General features: G+C 33.2%; 2 protein-coding genes across 2 annotated transcripts in view; both read left to right on the forward strand.

The window, feature by feature from the left end:
- Nucleotides 1–24,483, forward strand: part of LOC132698314 (uncharacterized) — an 83,475-nt gene that overhangs the window by 14,939 nt on the left and 44,053 nt on the right. The window lies entirely within an intron of this gene.
- Nucleotides 13,938–24,483, forward strand: part of LOC132698638 (uncharacterized) — a 37,926-nt gene continuing 27,380 nt past the window's right edge. Inside the window, exons 1-2 of the mRNA XM_060664832.1 lie at nt 13,938–14,342; nt 15,429–16,088. Coding sequence (XP_060520815.1) covers nt 13,938–14,342; nt 15,429–16,088 — 1,065 coding nt within the window. The remainder of the gene's footprint in view (nt 14,343–15,428; nt 16,089–24,483) is intronic.

Raw genomic sequence — 24,483 nt, forward strand, 5'->3', positions numbered from 1 at the left:
GTAATGTAAATACAATTTGCCCCGTATTAGTACATCTTTCTTTCAAAGATCATTTATCTACAACTAACTGTGTTAACTGGCTTAGTTTTCTTCCAGACGATTTTATACTTTTCGTAAATTTAAATACAAGCGCAGACTCGTTGATGGCTGGGTGGATCTGGTATCAGTATTATTGATGATATTATTAATTGTATCGGTTGGTAAAGCGCGAGAAATGAGTGCCAGATTGAGTAGAATAGCATTAATTTGCAAGACTTCGTCAGGTTTTTCTTTTTTTGAAAAATTTTACGGTATGAATAAAAGATTTTACTTTAGAAGTTACAGATTTATGACAACAGCAAATATTTGCTTGTGATTGGATGCTTCTGCAGATATCTATTATTATTCCCTATGCCAGTGACAAGGTATTCATTCAAATTTAATCTTTACGCATTTTCACCATTAAAAGTTAAAAGCTATTTCGTTGAAACTGACACCGTATATGTTTGGGATCCATAAGGTGAAGGGCCAAATTTCCGGTACATTTACCCTCCTCGATATTTCGCAACAGACGTAAAATTCCTACGTTCTGGAACGAATGATGCAGGGAATTTTTGAATTCCACGCTACTCACTCCTTCATTGATAATTTCTTGGAAAGTTGGAAATGAAGTTTTTTAATTAACGCATTCATTCTTTATTATTTAAGAATCGTGTCTTGAATCCACTTCCACTTATTGGAAAATGATTAATAATAGCTCAATTACTTTGAAAAATGGCGCCCATCAAATCGAATCCGCCAAATAAATATAGCTGTTAAATCATTATTATTAAAATTGTTTTCTAATGGAAGTCTCAAAAATTAACGCAAGATTTTAATTAAATATAAAATACAGTTTTTCATTAACCATAAAGTACATAGGATCGAGTTAGTTATAGCAATAGCGTCTAGAAAATGGTTTCCACGGCTTTGTTGGTACATATAGAATCTTCTTTCGAAATTTGTCATTACCTTTCTCCATAATTGTAGCTGAATTTCGTCGACGCAGCGTTTAATGGCCTCTTGTAATGCACATGCGACCGTAGGTTTGTTAACATAAGCTGACTTCAAGTAACCCTATAAGAAAATATCTAAATGAATAAAATCAGGGGCCAATTCCGATCTGTTTTGACCAGCAAATATCTCATGGAGTAATTGAATTATTTTACTCACTCACTCACAACAGGCACGTGATACTGTCTTGTTGAAATTACATATTGGAAACATTAAGAACGTTCAGTTTCGATATCGCGATATCGAGCACCAGTAACAGTAACTGCTTGACCATCATTATTTTCCACATTGTATGGCCTGCAACCCAAAATCCGCATCAAACAGTAACAATGGAATTTTATAAGCAGGAAGACATAGATCATTTATGGCGAGCTTTTTGATATTTGCAATTCTTGTCCACAACGCTGGCTTAAATTATGATACTGGGTTTTCACCAACCCTCTCGCGTACTGTTTCGATATTAAGATTTAAACGGCTTGTTTTTGGACTGTCGACCTTCTTACAGTTGACGAGGTTAATATTTTGTATAAAATTTCATTATTTTGAAATATTTTTTGAGTAACGAAAACACGTTAATGTATAATGTTTCATTTTGACTAACCGTAAATTCTTAGCTATCAAATTCTTATTGTTTCAGGGTCGCCGAAAAATGGCAGCAAATTCAATTCTTGGGTTAATTTTGGGACATCCTTTATAAAGACTTTAAAACGTTCGCAATTAATTCTGGATTTTAACCAGAAACTGTTTCATAACGTGTCGTTTAATTTATTTATCTTCCATCTTTATCATTACGAATAAAATCTGCTGATGTAACCCGACAAATGTTCCGTCCCGCTTTATAGCGAAAGGTATGGTTGTATCGCTTAAATAATTTCATTTATGAATTTGAATGATTCTTATATCTGCAAAATTTCGAGCAGAGGCCTTTTTTGAGAAATTGCTGATACCGTAAAATTCATTTCACTGACAAATTAGGGATTTTGCTCAATATTCAGCGGAACGGTATTCGCAACACGGTTCGCAGAGGAAACAATTCCCGTAGCTATAAAAAATCCAATTGAAATGAATCTAAACGAAATTAATTTTATTCTGTTAGAAGAATGCTGAACCACAAAACGAGGTTATTTTGAATGTACTAAAAGAAATTCATGAATGCGTGGATATTCAATATAGAAAAGACTACTTATAACATTCAGCCAAAAATACTATATACTTTAAATACCTATGGGGTTTTAATGTACCTTTTTCATTTTGTTTTTTGTTATTTGTTCTAAATTTGTTTATTTGTTTATAAACAGGACGTCTGCTCGCATTGATGGAAACCAAAACCAACTCGTCAAAATCATATGTACTCTATACTGTGATGTAACTTATACGAAATTTTCTTTTTCTTTTCATTTCTTTTTACGATAAGGCAATTTTTTTATAAAGAAAATTAAGCAGAAAACATAGAACACTGAGACAAAACTCTAATTCGTATCTTTGTATGCAATTTTATAAAGCAAATGGGACCAGAAACAGAAGATATAGGAATTTCAATAAACAAAATAAAATTTCGTGCTTAATTGTTGACTTCATAATTGTACCATCGGAACATCCATAAATAAATTTCATCGCTGAAATTATTGCCTCGAAAAATACGAGAGGTTATATATTTCTAGGGCTGTTTTTTTATTTTCCGGATATTAACGAAGCGCCTTTAGAAATTTTTGCGGAAATTAATTTTCTGGATACTATTTTGCCGTCGATTTCATCCGACTAGAAAATTTGAAATTTCCGGTAAACAGTGGGTAATTCTCCAGGTAAAAATTTCAACGCGTTTATTGGATAATTTCGCAATTATTTTGAAAGTTAAAAATAGGGGTTTTTTTGGTGCTCAGTGAAAATTGCACTCGGAACTAACTGAATATTTTGATTGATTTTTTCATTCAAGGTTTACGGTCTTGATTGTGAATATGGGCTTGTGCTACATCAATCATTGTAGTAACAATTTATATTTAAAAAACGATGTGGAAGGTCTACACCTAGGTGTTGTAACAGAGAACAAAATGCATCAATTTCCTGATATTTACTATAGACGCTGATAATATAAATATATATTCATTGCGGTTGTCCAGCTACATTATACTTGACGGTTACTTTAGGCTTATCTCCTGTTTTAAAATTCAATCTGTGATTACCCACAAACATTTATACTTACCATATCTAATTATCGTCGTCGTCGACTAAATTTTTTGCAAAAATTAAAGAAAAAAAAACGATATTTCTAAAATAAGTCATTTTTTTATTCAGTAACAAAGTGGAATGCTAGTTATAGAAGTTAAAATGAAATACTCAGACTTTTGTGAGTGAAATCTTCGACTGTTTGCCAAAAAGCTGCGTTGTCTGGACATTCGGCCGTGTGCTTTTAAGGGCATATCCCGTTTTAACATCCAGCAGTAATCCGCCGTCATCATGGGTATCGCCGATCCATTTCCTTAGTGTCCTGGTAAAAAGTCTCTCCCTGTTCTTCGCTAACTGCTCCAAAATTTCCGGAACAATGGTTCAAGTGTGAAAACAGGAAATGCATTTTCAAACTCATATTAAAAACTAGACGGTGAATGTGATCCCAAGAACCTTGTCGATTACTTCGTTTTTCTCGAACTTGGTTATTGTGTTTTGAAATTCCTTGTCTTTGCATAATGTTCTCATCTGCAACCCAACAAAAATACCTTCTTCTCATGCATTTCAAATGTGCAACGGAAACCGAGGCCAGTTCGTTAGCATTGTGCAATAAAACGCCTTTTAAACTACGCTTGGTTGAGTCAATAAACAGTGGCCATTCTTCTTTTATATGCAGCACATTTCCTAATTTTCAAACTAAGTCAGGAATATTCCCTGAGTAAATTATTCCTGACTAAAATATTGACATAACTCTTTTTCGCGATCCCGGTGCTTGTCACTAAGTTTAGACGCGAACAATTCGGATGCATCTTTTGAAAGGTTCAAATCTCAATTATATCATTTAATTCGCTCTGGCTAAACACTTCAGGCTTTCTCAAATCTTGTGCGATATCTGAGTCATCTAGGTCGGAATTAGATTCCTCTGTTTCTGATGACGTTTTCTAAATTTTTTCGGGCGGTGGGTATCGGTACATCTGGTCCATGAGAAACTGGTCGAATTGGGATACAAAATTTGTTTCCTCTCTTTTCTGTTGAATCGTTGGACATTACACGAACAAAAATAACAATCATCATTGTGATTCCTAGACTATCACCATACCATAGGAACACTTAAACATTTCTTCATACCTTTATGCGAGTTTCTTAATGCTTCAACGCAAGCGGGACAAACAACATGAGGAGCTCAGGACTTGGTTGATAATTTTCACACCAAAATAAGAGTGGTATACATTTTTCACAAAAGGAGTTATAGTTTGCTTTTGCTTTACTACGAAATAACTACCACATATACAACAAAAGTTATTTTGTTATATATGTGTTATATATATGTTATATATATGCTATTGCTTCTGTTGTGAGTTGTGAAGAAATGTTTCGCTCTGTTTATAGAATCCTGAATGCCCTTCCTAGTTGTTCTGGGGCGATCCAGAGTTTATTAGGTTGTCTTTTTATTAGCAGTAGACTCGTTGGTCTCCTTCCGCTTATTTATTATAATTTGAAATAACTTTCTATAAATTATTGTATTTATAATGAAGTTCTGGAAAAAATGCTTTATTACATACTACTAACATTTATAGAGTTCATAACATATTCATGAAGATTTCTTAAATACCTAAAAAAATCTATGTGTGTCATAGATTCTAAAACTAAATATATTGTTAAAAAAGATCCAATGCCAAATTAGATTCTATGGTGTAAATGGTGTAAATTTTTGACATTTCCTCAAAGGTGGAGAAAGTTCCTTACTATCTACTTGAATATACTGACTGGCAAGCTGTTTGGGATTTTATATTATATCAACGTCTTATTTGTTCCAAAATTCCGCTATAGAACATATAGCAATAATTCCATTATTATTCTGGCTTCACTATATATTAATAAACGCTTAAATTTCTTAACTGGTTTTGGTACCGTTCCAGATTGCACCACTGATGATGGTTACTTAACATTTTATTATTTTGGCAGTAGCCTTTTAATTATATTAGTGGATAGGATAGGATAGGATAGACTCCTTTGTTAAACTTCATTTAAAGTTCACCGCGAGGGACAGGATTGATAAATGTGTTTTTCCTGTTTTCCTAAAAGATTCGTTCGTCAATTGCAAGTTTATCGATGACACCAGTAGCGGCACGTGTTATTGGTTGACTGGAGCTGAGAAGTGCGAAAACGCTTTGATTTCCCATTTACAAGTCTCGGGAAACGCGGTTTAATATTAATGGAGGCGCCATCGGAATACTGTCGCTCACCATTTGACTTTTTTATTTTTTAAGAGGGAGTTGCGAGGCTCCCATAAAGTCTCTCGTCGACAGTACATAAATTTTCCCGTATTATTCTCCAGCTATCGTTAAACGTGTTTTTTTTGCCACCATAAAACGAACGATAGTTAATTGGATAACAGCGTCGTTAAAAAGGCAAAGAATGCCCCGTTGTAAATAAACTGTTTAATACTCGAAAATTTTTGATTTTTTCAAAACCATGTATCTGCAAATTTAAAAACAAAGTAATAATTTTTTTTTTAATTTCAACCAAACATTTTGCATTATTTTACTTACATCTCTGATGTGTATGTCTTATTTTGTTTCTTGATTCCGGTATTGTATGACATAGTTTTAATTCGTTTCGAACCTAAATCCGAACGTCCTAGTCCTAGTCCGCTTTCAATCAATTTGACATATTCATTTATGTGGTTGCACAGGTAAAAACAGGCTTGAATTATCGAACAAAATCGATTTCAAATACTGATTTTTACACGGCTTATTTTTACAGACCCTGTATGTCAAGTTTGCAATGAACTTTTTTTATGGTTTGTTTATTTTAATTTATCATACATTCTTCAAATACAATTATATTTATTTCTATCACATATGCACCTTACAAATTATTAGGTGCCATCTAGCTGATTTAACAGCCGTATGTACGAAAAATAATTTTGTATAGTGTATCATAATAATCACAAAGTATTTGCATCTGCATCTACCCACACTCTAACGCAATAATTCCCAACAAACGACTATCATTTTTTAACCAATGCATTTGTTTATTTACTATGCTCCAAAGAGTTCTCCAAATATTAGAGCGTTATTTCTATATATGAACTGAGACATTCTTTTCTTCATGGATTCAAAAATCTGCCTATTACTGCCTTTAATCTCTTGGGGAGCTGGTTGAAAATTTTTGGTGGTCCGTAGTTAATGAGATGATTAGTAGGAGTTACAATAAAATTATGTTCTCTTTGCCTTGTTTCATAGACATAAGAGGTATATTCCCTATTGTATATAAGCAGCTACAGATGTTCTAACATTTAATATGTATAAGCAATAAGGATATTTTCTAAATATTGCAAAGAGGTGCGGTATAGTCTGGGTTTTTTATAGATTACTTTAAGCATATGGTTTTGAAGAATATTTAGCGGCTGCTCCACCCCATATTAATATGCAATGACTAGGTTAGAAAAAGTTAAAATTACTTACTTACTAGTTATTTTTGAAAAACTAAAAAGTGCACAAACGAAGTTTCCGCAGCCTTTTTTCTTTTTGAGGATTTTCAAAAAAGTTTATTTTATTATTTGATACGTATGATTGATAGAAGTATGGGAGTCTATACAACTTTTAGACTGGACTATTCCAGTTTAAAAGTTGTGGGACTCAACTTTATTTTTTAAAAGCATTGTATTGTCTATTAATTTATTTTGAAAAATACCGTGAAAATTTAGCGTTCTCTATAATGTACATTTTGAAATTAGTAGATTATGGTAAATCTATTGAAAATACTGAATCATTTTCAAAAAAGTTAAGGATTTATAGTAAATTTTCGATTTTCTGGCATTCTTGTTTCTTTAGTTGTTTCATCTCACAGTGTAAAAGTTTTTTGAAAGAAAAATGAATCTTTAAAACTGGTAATTACGGGATGTTTTTTAATAGCTCTCTGATATTTCATATGGTTTAATTATTTTTAAGAACAAAAATTCATATCAACAAGGGTTAGAAAAAAATATTTATATGTAGAGTGTTTTAAATTCGAATGAAAAGAAGAGATCAAAATTAGTCATAATTCAATAATCTAAGTTGAATGGGAATTCCGAAAATAATGTTTATTTTTGGAGGAAGTGTGATATACCTTTGCCCTTTCAAAAATATTTAATCTAAACCTCGTACATGTGACACAAATATTTACATGTGACACAAATATTTAACACCATAAAATATTTGCGCTGAATTATAAAAATAATGAAGTATTGAAGGAGAAATTTTTTTTTCTTGAAGATATTTGACACATAGTATAAAATATTCTGTCTATGAAAAATCTTCTTTTTTACTTTTAGTTAATACAGATCTTAGGAATGTTGTTACGCGTTTTTTTTTTCATAAAGGTCGACTAGGTCGACATAACCGAAAAATTAATTTATGTTGAAAATTATACTTTTGCAAAAGCTTAGGGATAGAGTAGAAAATCAGCATTCATTTTCACTCTAATTTTGCAGTTTCGAATGTTCACCGGTTAAGTTAAAATTTTGAGTGGTTTAAGTAATTACCGGTCCGATCAAAAGGTATGAATGCTTTTGTCGTGGACTAAATATTTCGTTAATTAACTTCTACACGAACTCATTCGAGCTACGACGGGAAAGTTTATTTTGTTCGGAGCTAAAATTTTAAAGTTTCATCTGATCCAACGGGACTTTCCAGATGTCAGGGCAATATTATTAAATTTACACGCTATTTTCAGTAAAATGGTTATCGTTTTCAAAGCACGTTATTTTCGCAATTTATCGACAAGATGAACACCTCGGTTCATTTTGCTCGAAACTTTTCGCAGTGTCTTCAATTAATAATTGTCGCAAACGTCCCGTTTAAAGAATGTTTAAAACAATAAAGAAGAAATAGACGTTAATTCTGTGGAAACAACTAACATTTTCATTCTAAGGTAATTCTATTTAATTTTATTTTTAAATAAAATAATTTGTTTTTAAATAAAAAATGGTATTTTTGTAACTATAAATTATGACAATAAGGTTGTTCGGAAAGTCATTTCGTTTTTTCCCGTCAGAGAACTTAATTACGTTTTTTCGAAACCAACTTCACACTTAACCCGCATATCCATTATATGTCTTGCGAGCTGATATTGCAAGGCTTGTGTGTGAAAAAGTTCTATTAATTCTACGCAGTAGTTTTTATTTGGTGCCCTTTTAAATATGGAGAGCAATAAGCAGCATTTTCGTCATATTTTACTTTTTAAATTTCATGCACTAGCCGCAAAGTTATGTTCTTTTGCTTTTTGTTTCATGGGGAATTCAAAATTTTCTGTGTTACCAGCGTAAACAGATCCTTTGTATGTGTAATAGGTATATATAGTTATGCCATAATCTTCTGAGGAGAATTTGGAACAATCGCTTATGGCTGACATTAAATTATTTGAACGGTAATTTTATTGACACGTGCTCCCGTGGCCTATCCGAATATCACAGTCGTTCCGCGCCCCTACTTAAATTGGGATTCACGCCCCGTGGGGTCGAAAGAAAATCTCCCTAGGTCGTGACTAAAATCTCCATTTAAATACGTCACTTATATCCGGCCGGAATTTTGGGGGATAGGTAAAGCAGACTTTATCAGAATTGCGATTTACATACGCTTTCGGGTGAATAGGCGACTAAACGTCGAAATATCAATGACGAGATAAATAATAGTCGGAGACACCCTCCCTTTTGTTCGTTTTGTACGCTGCCCCCCCCCCCCCTTCCCCACCCTAGTTATTGTCGTTCATAAATGCTCGATTCATAAAGAAAGGGGATGATGAAATTTTGCCATTCGAACAATTCGTTTTCGTTTTAGCAGGCGACGTCGCGTATACCAATTAGGAAAACGGTGAAAAGATCTATCAGATGCAGCGTTCTGTTCCGCTTCAACAGGTTTCGATCGGGGGATGTTTTTATACGTTGATATATTGTCAGAAGAGGGAATTGGACAACTGGCAGCGATTACCTACAGACAACGCCCCTTAGTGTCACTAAGGTTTTTGCTAAATTAATTCCATTTTAGTACTAAAATACTAGCCATAGGGTTTTGAGATTGTAGAGTAATAGAGAGCTTAAAAGGAATGACGGGTTAGGATCTGATTTCCCTATATCTAATTTCGATAATTGTTTAGATATCTATATTTGACTGGTTTAAACGTTGGTATGGTAAATGAAAAAATAAAAATGACATTTTCCAAATTGTAGACAATTGATTTACCGGTTAAAGGGTGTCTAAAATTTTTCAAAAATTCAAAGCTGGAAAACAATATTTTTTTTACTTGTATGCTATTAGATGGTGGTTGCAAAATTGATTGGCTGTGTCGCTACTTATTTACCGATACCTATACATTGAGACACAGGTAGGTCAACTACATGTCCGTCTACCCCTACACGCACTGTTTTTGGAAGCTACTCTTGCTGTGTTACTTTCACATTTTATTTATTGTTTCTTGAATTCGAAGATTTCTGTGTTTCAATAGTTATTGCGTTCTAAATGTAACTTTCTATTTCATCTTGATTTTTAAGTGAATTTTTGCCGTTGCCATGTTGGTTTTATTGCAAAAATAAAATTATGTTCAACGTTTGCCAAAAATCACATTTAATTAGATGATAATAAAAAATCATCTAAAATAGGCATTGCAGTGATATATAAAAAATAGCAAACTCAGCAATTAGTTGCCATAATTAAAATGATTAAATTAATTAAAATGATTAAATTTTAGTGTAGCGAGATCTGATAAGGAAGCTAGTGGTGACCTTTCGACCATAAAAATATTTTAAAATCAATAAAAAGAAAATAAGAAAAAGGGATTTTTTAAAAGAAAACTTAAATGCAAAATTAACTGTCCAAACATTGCTCTCAGTTTCGCAGTAGTCTATTTTAAGTTGTTCTAACGGTAACTTTTCTATTTCCGTACAACTAATTTCTTACAATAGCACAATAATCATAGGTTCAAGACTACGCCTATGGAATACGGCTACGGAATTATCGATTAGTGATGACGATGATGTTACTATTCTAAATCCACACGCACTGGTTCTCGAAGAATATTTGTTGCTGCAGAAAAATTACTATAATACTATATTTTAGTTTAGTTTCACATTTTATTTCTTGTTTCTCTCGTGATCCAAGTTTTCTGTTTTTCAATAGTTACTACGTTCTAAATATAACTTTCTGGTTTCGACTTCATATTGATGTTTAAGTTAGTTTAAATTAAAAATTAAATTAAAAAACTTTGATTGGGAAAATTGCAAAAATACACATATAACTTCTAACGCCTGATTTATCGCCCGGAATTAAATGATGCAAATAATTGGAACTGCAAGGGAACTCTCTTGTTTCGATACATAGAGTATATGTATTATGTACTTGAATTGCCAAGAGACTGGATTTTAAATTTCACAGCAGTCAAAATGATTTTTTGAAAGTATATGACAAACATTCGAAAATTTCGCTTTCCGTGTACGGCATAATGTACCTATTTCTATTCATTGGAACAAGGATTTACCAGCAGTAAAATAAAACACCAATTTAGGTAGAGCAATGAATATCAGGGACAAAGTTCAGCGCGCCCGGCCTTAGGAGGAAGTTTATTAAACGCTGTTCTAAATTAACGGATATTTTCCAATTTGCAGTTCGGAGGAATTACGCTACTTTTCCAAAAGAAGAAGGATTAAATGGAGATAACGAAAACGGCGATGACGCAGTTTAAAGGAATGGAAATGAAAACGAATGGAACTTTCCCTTTTAAAGGAATTTATTGTTTGTGTCTCTCTTCAAAGTACGAATGCCAACAAACGAAACGAAATATCGAAATAAGCGCAATCCCCTGTGGGATATTTTCATATCAAATTTATTGGAACGGGTCTTGAAGTTTGAAGGTAATCTTTTTGCTTGCTCTCTAAACGTAAGAGCCCTTTTAGCCTATATTTGAAATATTCAAAAATAATTTTAATAAACAAACAAATGACTTTCCCCGATTTATGAAAAATAATGGTAAGTCGAGTGAAAGAGACAACAATTCTTATTTCTTATGTTCAAATAAATAGCAGTTTTTGGAGCTATCATACAAAGTGTTTCCGGGATTAGTTCTTACATATTTTTTAAGTTTAAAAAAGATTTTTTTCCTCTAAACTACATGAATGAATATAAACTATATAGAATGTTTTTTTTTTAGTTTTTTATTCAAATATAGTCTTTGCAGTTTTTGAGGTATTGGTTAGTTTAGGTCCATTGATCGTTACGGTCTAATGGAAGACTAATGTTTAGTGGACATACCTCGTTTTGTTTCCACGAACTTTTGGCGGTGCGCCACTGGTAGATTCTGAAATGAATGATACCTGTTTGGTTTTATTTAAAAACTTTATAGTCTCCTGTAATGAATTCCTTATGGAGAAAAAAATTTCAATTCTTTTTATGTGCTCGTTAATATTAACTCCTTTCAACTTTTCAAGAAACATTAACATTAGAATGGAGAAACACTCTAAATATTGATATTTTAACACTTTGCTGTTTATATTATGGCCCATTCTGATATTTCTTAGTTCTATACCTCTCTCATCAAGTTCAGCCCTAGTATGAAATGTGGGAAGATATATTGCCTGGCTATTCAAATTATATTGACGTTTCTCTGTGTGTGTAAAAAGCTTTATCGTGACTTGAAACGACATGGCCTTTGGAATTTTCTTTTTCAACGTATTTCATGGCTGTTAGGAAACGCTCAAACTTTGGGCATATTTAAAAGACGTGAGTTCGTAAGCGTTATGGGTGCACATACACTGCAGCTCCCATATTTTTCATTTTCCGCCGGTAAATCCGATAGCTCTGTTATGTTATGGCCGGGCTTTGTAACGTCGTTTACCTTATCGCTTGTGAGATGTACTTGAGCGTGTCCTTTATCGTGTCTTTGGTGTTTTGTTTGCATGGAACCAAAAATCCTAAAATAGATTTAGATTTGTTTATATAAGGGAGAAGTGACTATGGTTTGCTACCCTTACAATGGTGCGATACAAAAGTGAGGCAAATTTTAGAGTAGAAAAACACAACTAATAATGGGAATTTGTGTCTTCTCTTGTTCATTGTTTAATGACATTGGTTACCGATATAATTCTTACTGAAGTAATTTACATTTGGATAGATAGATAGATTTTTATTTGATTGAATTACAACATATAGTATGTTTACAGCACGTCTAAACACAAAGGAAAAAAAAATATACAACTATATAACATACACATCCATACACACACACACACAAACACATACGATTAGATACTGAACACAACCAAACTTGTAATATTTTTATCTTCTGTTTGTATTCCTCTACAGAGTAAAAACAGAGCTACAAAAAAGATTTTATTTTTGTTTTAAAATTTTTAAATAGCAAGTTTGTGAGTTGATTTAGAATTAACTTGTATAAAATTATGTCAAGAGAATTTTTCATGCTTTTAGTGTATTTAAACTTCCTAGTTCGAAGCAAATTTGAGGACGAAGTGGGGTATTTATGATTATCTGAGTGAACTGAAAACATGTTATTTGAGTTATGAATCACCGTGTGATACATGTATACCAATGGTAGAAGACCTAGCAGGAGTTTGATTTTATGCGCTGCTGTTATAAAAAATATGTGGAGTTCGTCAGGGGATAAATCTTTCGTAAAATTATATTTATATATGCTACAACTCTCCGTATTAATTAATTGCCAAGAATCTTTGCTCTTATTTTTGACTAGCTGTAAATAGTTTGTGTAAGCCAGTTTCCAAGTTTGGTAAATAACTATAATTTTATTTATATATCATACAAATTGATATACTTATAAATTCAAAATATTTTGTCTCTCCTGTCGGTTTAAAAAAATGTATTATTTAGAAAATAACATTATCTATTTTTTTAGTAGGATTGTCTTAATAAACTTAAAAAATATTAAATATACATTTAAACAATATTTGTAATTGAAATAATGGACAGAAATATGCCATACAAATGATAAAATCAAATTTACGATTTTCGGTATTACATGGAAATACTTCATTTACAGAACCATAACATATTTTTTTAAATGACTTCAAGAGACTTTAATATTAATGTTACTTACCCAAATAAAATAAACTTTCCTTTCCGAGTGTATAGAACAAAAGTTGTCCTTGTATCTTATCTCGTTTTCGAGCGACCAAATAAAAATCGACTACCAACATCAGATTTATTCCTCGCCAACAACTTAACTCTCTGTTATAAAACCCGTATTTTGTTCAAGTTTGGTAGATATTTTGAACACTCCATTTTAAACAATATTTAGTGACACCACCATGTCAATATCACCGTTAAAAATGTCAAAATATATCAAAGTCGTTCAAATCAAAATTATTTCTCCCATTATCTGCCATTGCTATTAAAGTGTTGACAAAAGAATAGTAATTACGCAACAAGTGCGGTAAACGGCATTTGACTCACGAATTTATTTGACACGAGCGGAGCAAGTTTTTAAAGGCCGGTCCAGACACTCCGTTTTGCACAACGTTTTGTCTCCGCAGTTCAAGACGTTGCAGACAAAACGTTGCGTGTGGACCGGAAAACTGCGCAGTTTTGAGTCCGTCGGGAGGACTGCACAGTTGCAGCGATAACTGATCTCGTGAGCTCTGAAAACCGTGACCTGCGCAGACATGTCGTTGCGTGTGGACACTTACTCCGTTTTCCAATCCGTTTTGTTCCTCAGTTTTCTCTAATCATCCGACCATGGCAGATCTGCGGCATTGTTCTCGCGAGTTTTTGACGGATTTTATTTCACATTATAAAAGTTTTCCGTGCCTTTGGCGAGTTAAATCTAAAGAGTACAGTGACAGGGACAAAAAGGGGGAAGCGTACGAGAGATTGGTTGAAAAGTTCAAAGAAATAGATGTCAACGCGAGCAGGGAGACAGTGGTGAAGAAAATCAATTCTTTGAGAAGCGTTTATCGCAAAGAATTGGCAAAGGTAAACAAATCGATTCGATCTGGGGCTGGAGAAGACGAAATTTACAAGCCATCTCTGTGGTATTTCGATTTGCTGCATTTTCTCAATGATCAGGAGACACCAAGGCCGTCGAGGAATACCACGGACGAAAGTGAAGAGTCTGTAAACTGCGACGAATCATCACAACTGGTAAGAAAAAAAACAACAAAATTTCCTATTATTACCTAATCGCTTTATTAACTGAAACATATTCTTTTATTTAATAGGTACAATCAGCTTTTACAATGTTTATTACAAGTGTCTACTAAAAAATTACAAGTACCAAATAATTATTTATGTACGCCATTAATTGTTTAAAGTTATAAATCTATCTTGCCAAGGAACAGACCCCTCATTGTTAAAGTACTCCTTGAAATGATCTCTGACCCCGTTAGCATTGTTCAACATGTGGCCTCTTGGTCCACGCTGTAGGTCGTGCACTAATTCTGGGTTACATCTTTCACCTAATTGAACAGTACATTCAGAAATATTTTCCTGATCCATACTTTCTGGAGGGGTGTAGTTTTGGGGGGACTTTCTCCGCAAAAATTTGTGTAAAGCGCAACACGCAAGAACTACAGTATCGACGTTGTGCATCTTTAAATTAATACTTGTGTGGAAAATACGAAATCGGGAAGCCAAAATGCCGAATGTGTTTTCAACAACACGCCTCGCCCTAGATAGGCGGTAATTAAAAATTCTTCGGTCCCTTGTTAATGTTTCTCGTCGATATGGTTTGAGAAGGTCTGGACGCATAGCGAAGGCTTCATCCCCAACAAAAACATATCTTAAAACTCTGTTTGAACTTCCAATGGATCGGGGTTTTGGAATTTTTAACTCGTTGTTAACGAGTTTTTCATAAAATTGAGTGTTATTTATGACTCCTCCATCTGAGATCCGACCGTTTGTTCCTATATCACAATACAAAAACTCGCAATTGGCATTGGCTATTGCCATAAGAACAACACTGTGTGTTTTTTTGTAATTGAAATAATAGGACCCACTTCCTTTAGGTGGCACAATTCTAATATGTTTTCCGTCAATTGACCCTAAACAATGAGGGAACTGCCACATTCTTTCAAACTCCGCTGCAACTTCCATCCACTACTCTTCAGTCTTGGGAAACTGAAACAAAACAAAAAAAGAAGAAATATTGCAAGAGTTTCATCATTGAAAATTTGTAAAAATAATAAAAATATGGAGATCAATAATACATTTATTGTTTAATATTTTCAGGTGGAAGACGATGTGCAAGAAACTGTTATTGACAGTGGGCCCAGTGAAGCTGCTACTACCCCTGCTACTCCTGCTTCCGAAGCATCTACGAGTACTTCCCATTCTGTCAATACCTCGCACAAGTTAACTCGTAACAAGAGGAAGGCTGTTGGGAATGATGATGGCACAATTGAAGTCCTGCAGGTGATAGGGAAGAAACTGGAATCGCTACAGGCAGATGATGCATTTCAGGTATTCGGAAAACATGTGGCTAATAAACTCAGAGAAGTCCCGAATTCACAAAACATAATTGCTCAGAAACTAATTTCCGACGTTTTATTCGAAGCTGAGTTGGGTACGCTTACCAGAAATTTTCGAATTGTTGACATGAAAAGCCAGCGACAAGATGATTTTGGTTCAATGAATGCCACGAATTATTGGCCTCAACAGAATACGCCACATCAAATCAGAATGCAACAAAATCTTTCTTCACAAGTTGGACAATACCACTCCTTCTCGCAGCAGCCGCAGCCTATGCCACATAACTACGCCCCAGAACAAATACCTCACACTCAGGAGTATAAAACAATTGGGAAAATTCCGGCAGTTTCATGCATCATCCCACAGCAAGGTGAACAAGATGTACAGACACGCGCCCACCAAGCCCCTGCCCACTCTCCCGTTGGAACCTACTTGTCATCATTTCAAGCAAACTGAAGTATACTTGCGTGCATTTCTATTGCTTACCATAATAACTTTTCTACAATAATAAAGTTTATAATGTTCAATTAAATAATAAATCGTTTATGGAAAATAACAATATTTCTTACCTTCAAGTAATCCTTCTTCAGCACCTTGTAGATAGCTTCACATGTTTCGGGAATGATTTCACTTAGCGATTGTTTTGATATAATTGTTGTGAACTCCAGGTCTTTGTAACTTCTGCCGGTTGCCAAAAATCTTAAAGTTGCTGTTAGCCTTTCATGTGGTGATATTGCTGCTCTCATACAAGTATTTTCTTTCTTGATATGCGGTGTCACTAATTCCAATAAGTAAATATACGTGTCCATGTCCATTCTCAAGTAGTTTCGCCAATCATTAGGTTCGTCACGTAATTCACTCAATAATCTTATATGGGAAAAGTCCCGCCTTTTTAAAAGCCATTTCCGTGACCATTTTGAACGAACGGTTCCTCTGATGTGTTCCAATCTTTTTTTTTTTTACAATACAGCAGGCGAAAATTGACCACAGGAGAACCTCCTCCATGGCGATATCACACAAAACTGAGCGGAAAATACAAGACTGCACCGTCAAGACTATACCGTCTGGACGCTCAAAGTTGCAACGGTTTCATTCCGTCTTAAAACTGCGCGGATTTAAAACGTTGTGCAAAACGGAGTGTCTGGACCGGCCTTAATAAACGAGTGAGTCAAAAAGTTTACCGAACGTGTTGCATACTATACTTTTTCTACGACCGTTATTTTTTGGGTATATTTTCGCAAAACAACACGAATACATTCACTGACATGACCGTCCAAATTCAAAGCGTTGGAAATATCTCCGAAAACATCTGATTGCTCATAAATCCGTGCGATAAAATCACGAAAATGTCCGAAGTGACTCGGATTTATGGGAAACGAAACTGACGTGGTAAAGTGACGCTTCTCGCACGCTAGATCGGTGGGTAATTAGGTATTTTACAGATGGGAATAGAAAAAAATAATTTCCATTACTACCCAAGTTCTTCTAAATAAAACTTGCACCATGAATTCACTGTCCTTCCTACATAAATTTGGTAAAATAATGCGGACCGTTACTTAAAACCAACTGTAACCATGCAGCGTACTGAAAATGTATTCATAATTAGTAAAAATGTGGCATCGCCGACCCAGCGAGGCAAGAGCGCATGGCTTTCCTTGATCGATGCTTCACATTCCTCCCTGTCACCAAGGACAATTTTGTAACTACGGTTTTGGTGCCAGATCGTCATTCTGTAAAATATAATAATATGTTTTTTTTTATTAATATGGAGATGGTTATTTTTCTTTTTGCCAGGGAGATGAAATGCGAATATAATTAAATTTATCATAGCGCACGATGCGACAGTGAACAATGTGTATAAGATCTGTGATAAGAGAAAAAAGATAACCATATTAAAAAAAACTGTGGATATAGCCGAGAAAATGTTTCAACTCGAACGATGAGAGAGAATTTTGAAACCTTCAGAAATATAAATTTAATTTTTATTTAGCGCAGTGTATTAAAGAAAAACAGTCGTCCTGTTTGCATATTTGTATTATACATATTGTAAAAAATTTCTCTTTACAAGTTTAATATATAAAAGCAACATATTTTAGAACTCTCTTAAATGTGTAAAACGGATCTTAATATTAACGGGATAAGATCACCAGTTAATAGATAAAATAAAACAGTTTTTTAAATAAATGTCAACACTTCGATAACAACAGAATTGAAAGGAACATAAACCTGAAACCAAAAACGCGAAAAGCCAAAACGTCAATATTATATTCGGTTAAAATCATTAAATAAATGCTTCTATTTTAATAAAACTATAACTATTATTATTGCATTCCATTAAATAATTTTTGGTATTTTCCAAATTTTGATATTGTATTTCTTCCAGAAATTGCAAAGGTTCTTTCCTCAAAGTGTGTCTAAATTCCATGTTACGACGCAGTAGGTATAGTTACAATAACGAAATTTACTTGATTGGTTAGTTTTAATTTAATTTTAGTTAATTGTTTTTTAATATTTAATATCCAAATAATAACCAAGAGAACGTATTAACTCTAAATTAAGAAAACTGTGATTACCTACGATATACTGTTTTAGTACCATTCGGGGCACTTTTTTTTCCTAATTTTAGGAAAAATACTTGAGACACTACCATCAGACACAAAATTTGTTGAGTTGTCTACAAGCTTTGTCGAAAAAGGCGAATTTTATACGAGAGCAAAGTATCTTGAAAATATTGACAATTGTCATTCGCATAAAAAAAATTTCTGGATAAATGCTTTATGAAAATTACAAATGAGAATATGAAAAACCTTTATTTTGATAATGAAAAAATAATAAGTTTTATTTTATTTGAATTGGAAACAAAATAATTTGAAATTTATATCAATTTGCTAACTCCTCACTCTTTCCACCATCTTTGTCGAGACGGTCTAGATTCCCTTAATAAATTCTTTATTATATCTTCAATGGTTTCCTGACATGTTGCTGTAATTATCCTTTCCACGTGATATGGGAAAAGGTGTCGTAGACTTTCAGGGATAATACAGAAAAGTTTTCAAATGGATAATATTGAATATCTGCCAATAGAACTTTATAAAAAGAATATATTTTTACATAACTAAGAATGAAAAAAGTTTTCTATATGTTGTCGATTAAATTGGATATATTTTACATATATTTCGATGATATGGTTTTTCTATTATTTAAGTAATTCATTGTTTTGCCTTTGTTCAAACGTAACTTTGAGCGTAGTTCATTCACCATCAACCTTATTAATCTGCACAAATTGTACAACAAAACCACGTCGTCTATCTAACGTTTTATTGTCAGATGGAGTACATCAATTTCGGGAAAACGGCGTCAGTAAAATATCCAATATTAAAATATAAATCGTCCACCAAATATTTCACGTTGTTCGGCATCAACATCGCGGCGGCAGAAGTAGGGCTGCAAAATAAACATTCGCGATTCTGCTTACATTCAAATGACTAAAAAGAAAACATTCGTCCGTTTCGGCGATCCGAAATTGTTCGTTTTCAGTGACTGGGATTAATGTGGCACATGTATTATAAACTGCTCTATAATGTTTGTTTTATTTCGGATTGTGTGAAATCTGATTAAAGAGTGTTTAGCTGTAATTTATCAATTTTCCGTTTCGAGTAAATCTCGCTAGAAAACATTGATTGATCTTAGTTTATTTTTTTCTTCAAAATAATATGACTGATTTATTGATTTCTAATTGACAATCTTCGTACAGCGAAAGATATGAATGAAGATGGAGAGAGAATTTTTATCTTTGAAAAAAGGCACTTTTTAGTAAATTTAAAAGTTACAGTGCCGACAGCTACGCTAGTTTTGGCCCTAGATCACATCACCCTTGCGCGAAGTTCCATTGTTTTCGCATCTTTAGATATTTTTACTAAATGGTAATTTATTATTTCATATTCTCAGAAACATTTTGTTCCCAGTGAGAATATGCACTTTTTCAAAATCATAATATACGGATTATATAATATATAAGAAAGTTTCTCCACTTTATTAAAATTCTTCACAATTGCCCATTTTATTATAAATCTCTATCTCGTGAACTCGGTGTTCTGCCTCCGTTAAAGTTCTCCAAACGATATACCGTTTTTAAGACATAATCCGTTATTCAACTTTGGTAAATTTTTATAAAGGTCTAACTGCAGGCCTACCTCGCTTGGGTTTCTCTTTGTAATCCTCAATATATAGATTCGCAATTCCACAATGACGTTTCAGAACCCTACTTCGGTACTTCGTGCACACAAATGATGAAAACTGATGGATTTGTATAGCGTTCATGAAATGAAAAATCCATTCCATTAAAATGTTTATTTTAAATGTAAATGAATTAGTAAATTTAGCTATAAAACAATTTTATATTATTTATATATATAAAAAAAATATTCTACATCAAAATACTCACTATCGTAACTGGACTCGTCCCCCACAATAATAATTAATTGTGGCACTAGTCTGTAAACATTTTCTTCTACGCATTTTTTCCAACTAGAAGTAGATATTTTTTCTGCTTCACTTCTAATTAATTTTATTGCCCAGAACTAAATTTCGGAAAGGTGTTGTTTCTTCTTAAACTGGGTTTCAGCTGTCCCCATATCAGTTCTATTGGATTAGAATTGCAGTGATATGGTGGAAGACGGACAAAAAAATTGAATTACTTCTTTAGTCGATGACGAATTCGGTAGAGCAGAGTGCAACAAAACGTTATTTACCCAACCAGCTTCAGAGATGTCATGTAGTATGATAATTCTTTTGCCCCGCGAAACTGGCACATCCGAATGAATATTTCCTGCTGTTACCATAAATCCATCCTTGACGGTATCGTGGCTATCGAACCAGATCTCATCTAAATATATAATGGTTTTGTAATAAAAAGCAACTCTTTGTACGAACGCACGCAAAGTCTATTGCCAACAGTTAATGTTCAAAATATTACGCAACTCCTCAAGTAAAGTTCTAATTCAACAAGTTCTAATTCAACAATATTCTTCTGATACGCTTCATACCGCGTTGTTCTTTCTTGGCTACCAATCACAACTATGTCAACCCACACAAATCAACCAATAGCAATCTGGGAAAACATCCATTAAAAATTATTGCACTTCTAGGAAAATATTATATTTATTATGGAAATGAGTTTAAGCTTTTTAATATGATTTTAATATAGGAGATCAAACAATCTAATTGGCAAATTCAACTTGAAATCGATCTACCTCAAGTAGGGACTGTTTTCGGAAGGTTTATAAAAATCATGCTAATATGAATTAACATAACAGTTTAATCAAAGAAAATTTCCCTACTCTTAAAATACAACAGTCCGCACGGCACAATTCTTGTCGGCTAATATTTTAAATACGGCCCTGGCTTGTGGTACAGGTGCTGAAAAGAATGGTCCCTTCCGTTTTAGAACAGGCAGGTCTTAAATTCTGAAGTCAAAACCATAAAAGGTTGTAAAAACGGTATATGGTCGGTCAAACTTTAGACAGGCGTACCCGTCGCAAACCTCTAACGAACCAATGCCTTGGCTGGTTGTCCGCTTTTAACCTCGTAGTCTCACAGAACGAACTTGTTTTGCTAATGCCTTTATGTTGGTATTAGTCTAATCTTGCTTTTACTTTAGTGTATATAATAATGGACACTTTCGTCAGCCAATAAATAAATAAGCGAGTGGCCATCTCCCTTTTCCCAGCCCTACCTAACCATCCAATCTTGTTCTTCCACACCTCCTTCTTCCCATTTTCTTCTCTATAGCGGTTGCCAATTTTAGAATCTTTTTTGGCCCAATCATTTATCCGTGATATCCTACCCTACAACTGCTAAGAACATTCATTTCTGTCGCTTACACTCTCGGTCATGTTATGTTAGTTCCTATGTCTAGACAAAGACAAAAATATGAACACTTTAACAGATCTTTTTTCTGTAATTAAAACTAAAATATGGCTAAATAATAAGTCTAATGTAAATCATGATGTAAATAATAAATGGACAAATATACCGAGTCTGACTCAGTGATTTGAAATTTGGGTGCAACTTTTTTACATTAAAAAGCATTTTTCGAATAAGATTATGTTTCCGATCTTTTTTGTTTCAAAAATTTTGTTTGTATGGCTGCAGTAAATACCATTTATACCGGTCCGACTGTTGATTTGAATAATTCTAAATGACAACTTTTCCTTATTTGTCTTACAGCTAATAGCATTTAATGTAAAGAACTAATATTTTTTAAGAAAACCCGGTTTTTCAATTAGCATCATAATAGGAACAAACAATTTTTAAAACCGACACGTTGACTGAAACATTTTGATTTAAACATTTTAAAAACTCGTTAAAAAATAAGTTCACGTTAAGAAAAAACAGAGCTGTATATTAATTTTATAAATTTTGATCCGATTTTAATAAAAATGCTTTGCTTCTATGTACATTTTTACCTATTTGTTGTTTTTGTCATTGAATTGAATCATGATTGATCCAACGAGAGGTGCTGTTAAGATAAAAGAGATATCTTAAAAGCCATATAAACTTTTTTACGATATTAAAAAACTTCAAACAGTTCAAAATGCATGAAAATCTCTCAAAATTCTAATCCGTTTAAAATATACCATAGAAGGCTTCCCGTAAAAAGCAGATCTACTTTGTCTAGAACTTTTTCTAAAAAAGCATATCAATTTTCTCATTATTTACAAATTGATTTGTAAATTGAAAAATGCAAAAAGAATACAGATCGTGCCATTTAAAATAAAAACGTTACGGTCGTTACCGATCAAACCGGTATATTAAATGAGTGAATTTACGTGTAAATTTCTATTAGACATTTAGATAACTGCATAACTTTTGCTCAACTAACTGTGAGCCACCTTCTCCAGACTGATCAGCAGAAGGTGTGAATTTCTATCTTAAGGGCGCCGACCCAGATTAAGTCGGTAACAACCGTAATAGCTCATTGTCTCGCGAGGGTTTTAAAGTCAAAACCAAATTTGAGGCTGGGGATGTACTACGTCCCCAAAGCGAAAGGGAAACAAAAAAGTTGCTGGCAACCTTCAGAATAATTTTTAGCTGAATGACTAAAAAGGGATTTGCCCCGAAAAAAAAAAGCGATGATAATATGCAAGTTTTACTAACGGCCCTTTGTTTCAGTTTGATTAATCTCTATAGTAATGTTATTAATTTTTTATTTTATATTTTAAAGGTCATTTGAAAATTTTGATTAAGGTCCTGAGATTTATACACTTAGTCTTGTTTTTTTAACATGCCAAATACGCGACCTTGTTAATTACATCGAAGCCCTAAGACTCCCACAAAAACGAAAATCGATTGGTATGCCAGTCGCTCTATCAACTTCGCGAAGTTAATTATACTGAAAGTAATTTCAACAGGTTATGAGGAGGGCCGCACTTACATAATTCTCAACAATTCGGCCTAGCCAATTTTACACCACCATAAACAGTTTAGTTTAACGAGTCAAAAATAGTTCACGCGTCTAGCAGCGTTCTATCCTTGTTCGACATTGCTCTTTATTCTAAATATCTATAACTTATGTACAGGCCGGGCCCATTTTCGATGTATCCGATTGGAAAACTACGTTATTATTGAATTATTAATAGTTGCTTGGGCCACGGAATAATCTGATTTTGAATAGGAAAATTGAAATAATGGTGATTTTAAATATTTTCCATGTTTTCCTTAATATGAAAGGTATTTAAATTTTGTAAACTCTTGTTTACTGCAACTTCTTCGGAGACACAAAATGGCGAATTCAAAATTGGAAATTACTTTTTTCAAATCTCAATATGTTATCTTTTTGAGCCGGTTATATCATAGTATCATAGTATCATTTTCTAGGTTAAGTAGTTCCCTAAAAACAGATCCTCAAGGAACCCAATTGTTTGTCACCCTACTTTTCGAACTATAAATCAGACTTTGGAATCCTACTTTGCATGTTCAAACAATAATTCTAATACGCGGGAACCAGAAAAACATAAAATAATAATAAAAATCATAACAGGACAGTATTATGAAAAATCTAATACATTTTGGATTTTAAATACCACAAAAATTATGCTAATAAATGAACTTAAAGTAATTAAAAAAATTTCCAAAAAGATTTCAGATTCAGACTTTTTTGTGGTGGGTCGAGGGGGTGGAATTACTGCATATGTTAAAAGTAATTTAAATGTAGAAGTCATTAATCATAATTTTAAGTGTAAATAGTAGATTAGAATATTTAATCTTCGAAATTTGCATAAAAGGAAAAAAAATCTCATTTTCCTGTTTCTGTAGACCCCGAATATTAATTTAAACGCTTCTTTGGGTGATTTAGACAATATATTTTCCCATGTTTATCCCACCGTTGATGACACTGTTTGTCTTGGCGACTTTAATGTCAATCTTTTATCTCACGATAATCCACTAGTACCCTTCTTCGAAAATTAAAATCTTTATCAAGTTATAAACGAACCCAAAAGAATTACAGCAATAGTACGTTGATTGATGCGATTTTTGTTAATGAGCCATTGCTTGCTAACGAATCTGGCACTTTAGATACACATCATATTTCCGACCATAAATTAATTTATTGCATCTTCGATTTCTTTAAAAAGTCTATTGATCCCATGATTCTAAAGTACCGTTGTTTTAGAAACTTTAATGTCAACAAATACAAAACATGATATGTGCAACTTATGCAACTATGAAAACAATATTAATGAGAAAATTACAATACTTAATAATTTACTGTTAACATTATTTGATGCATATGCTCCAATTGAAGAATCACGTA

Source organism: Cylas formicarius, unplaced genomic scaffold, assembly GCF_029955315.1.
Source record: "Cylas formicarius isolate icCylForm1 unplaced genomic scaffold, icCylForm1.1 PGA_scaffold_2__14_contigs__length_35257938, whole genome shotgun sequence".
Taxonomy (NCBI): Eukaryota; Metazoa; Arthropoda; class Insecta; order Coleoptera; family Brentidae; genus Cylas; species Cylas formicarius.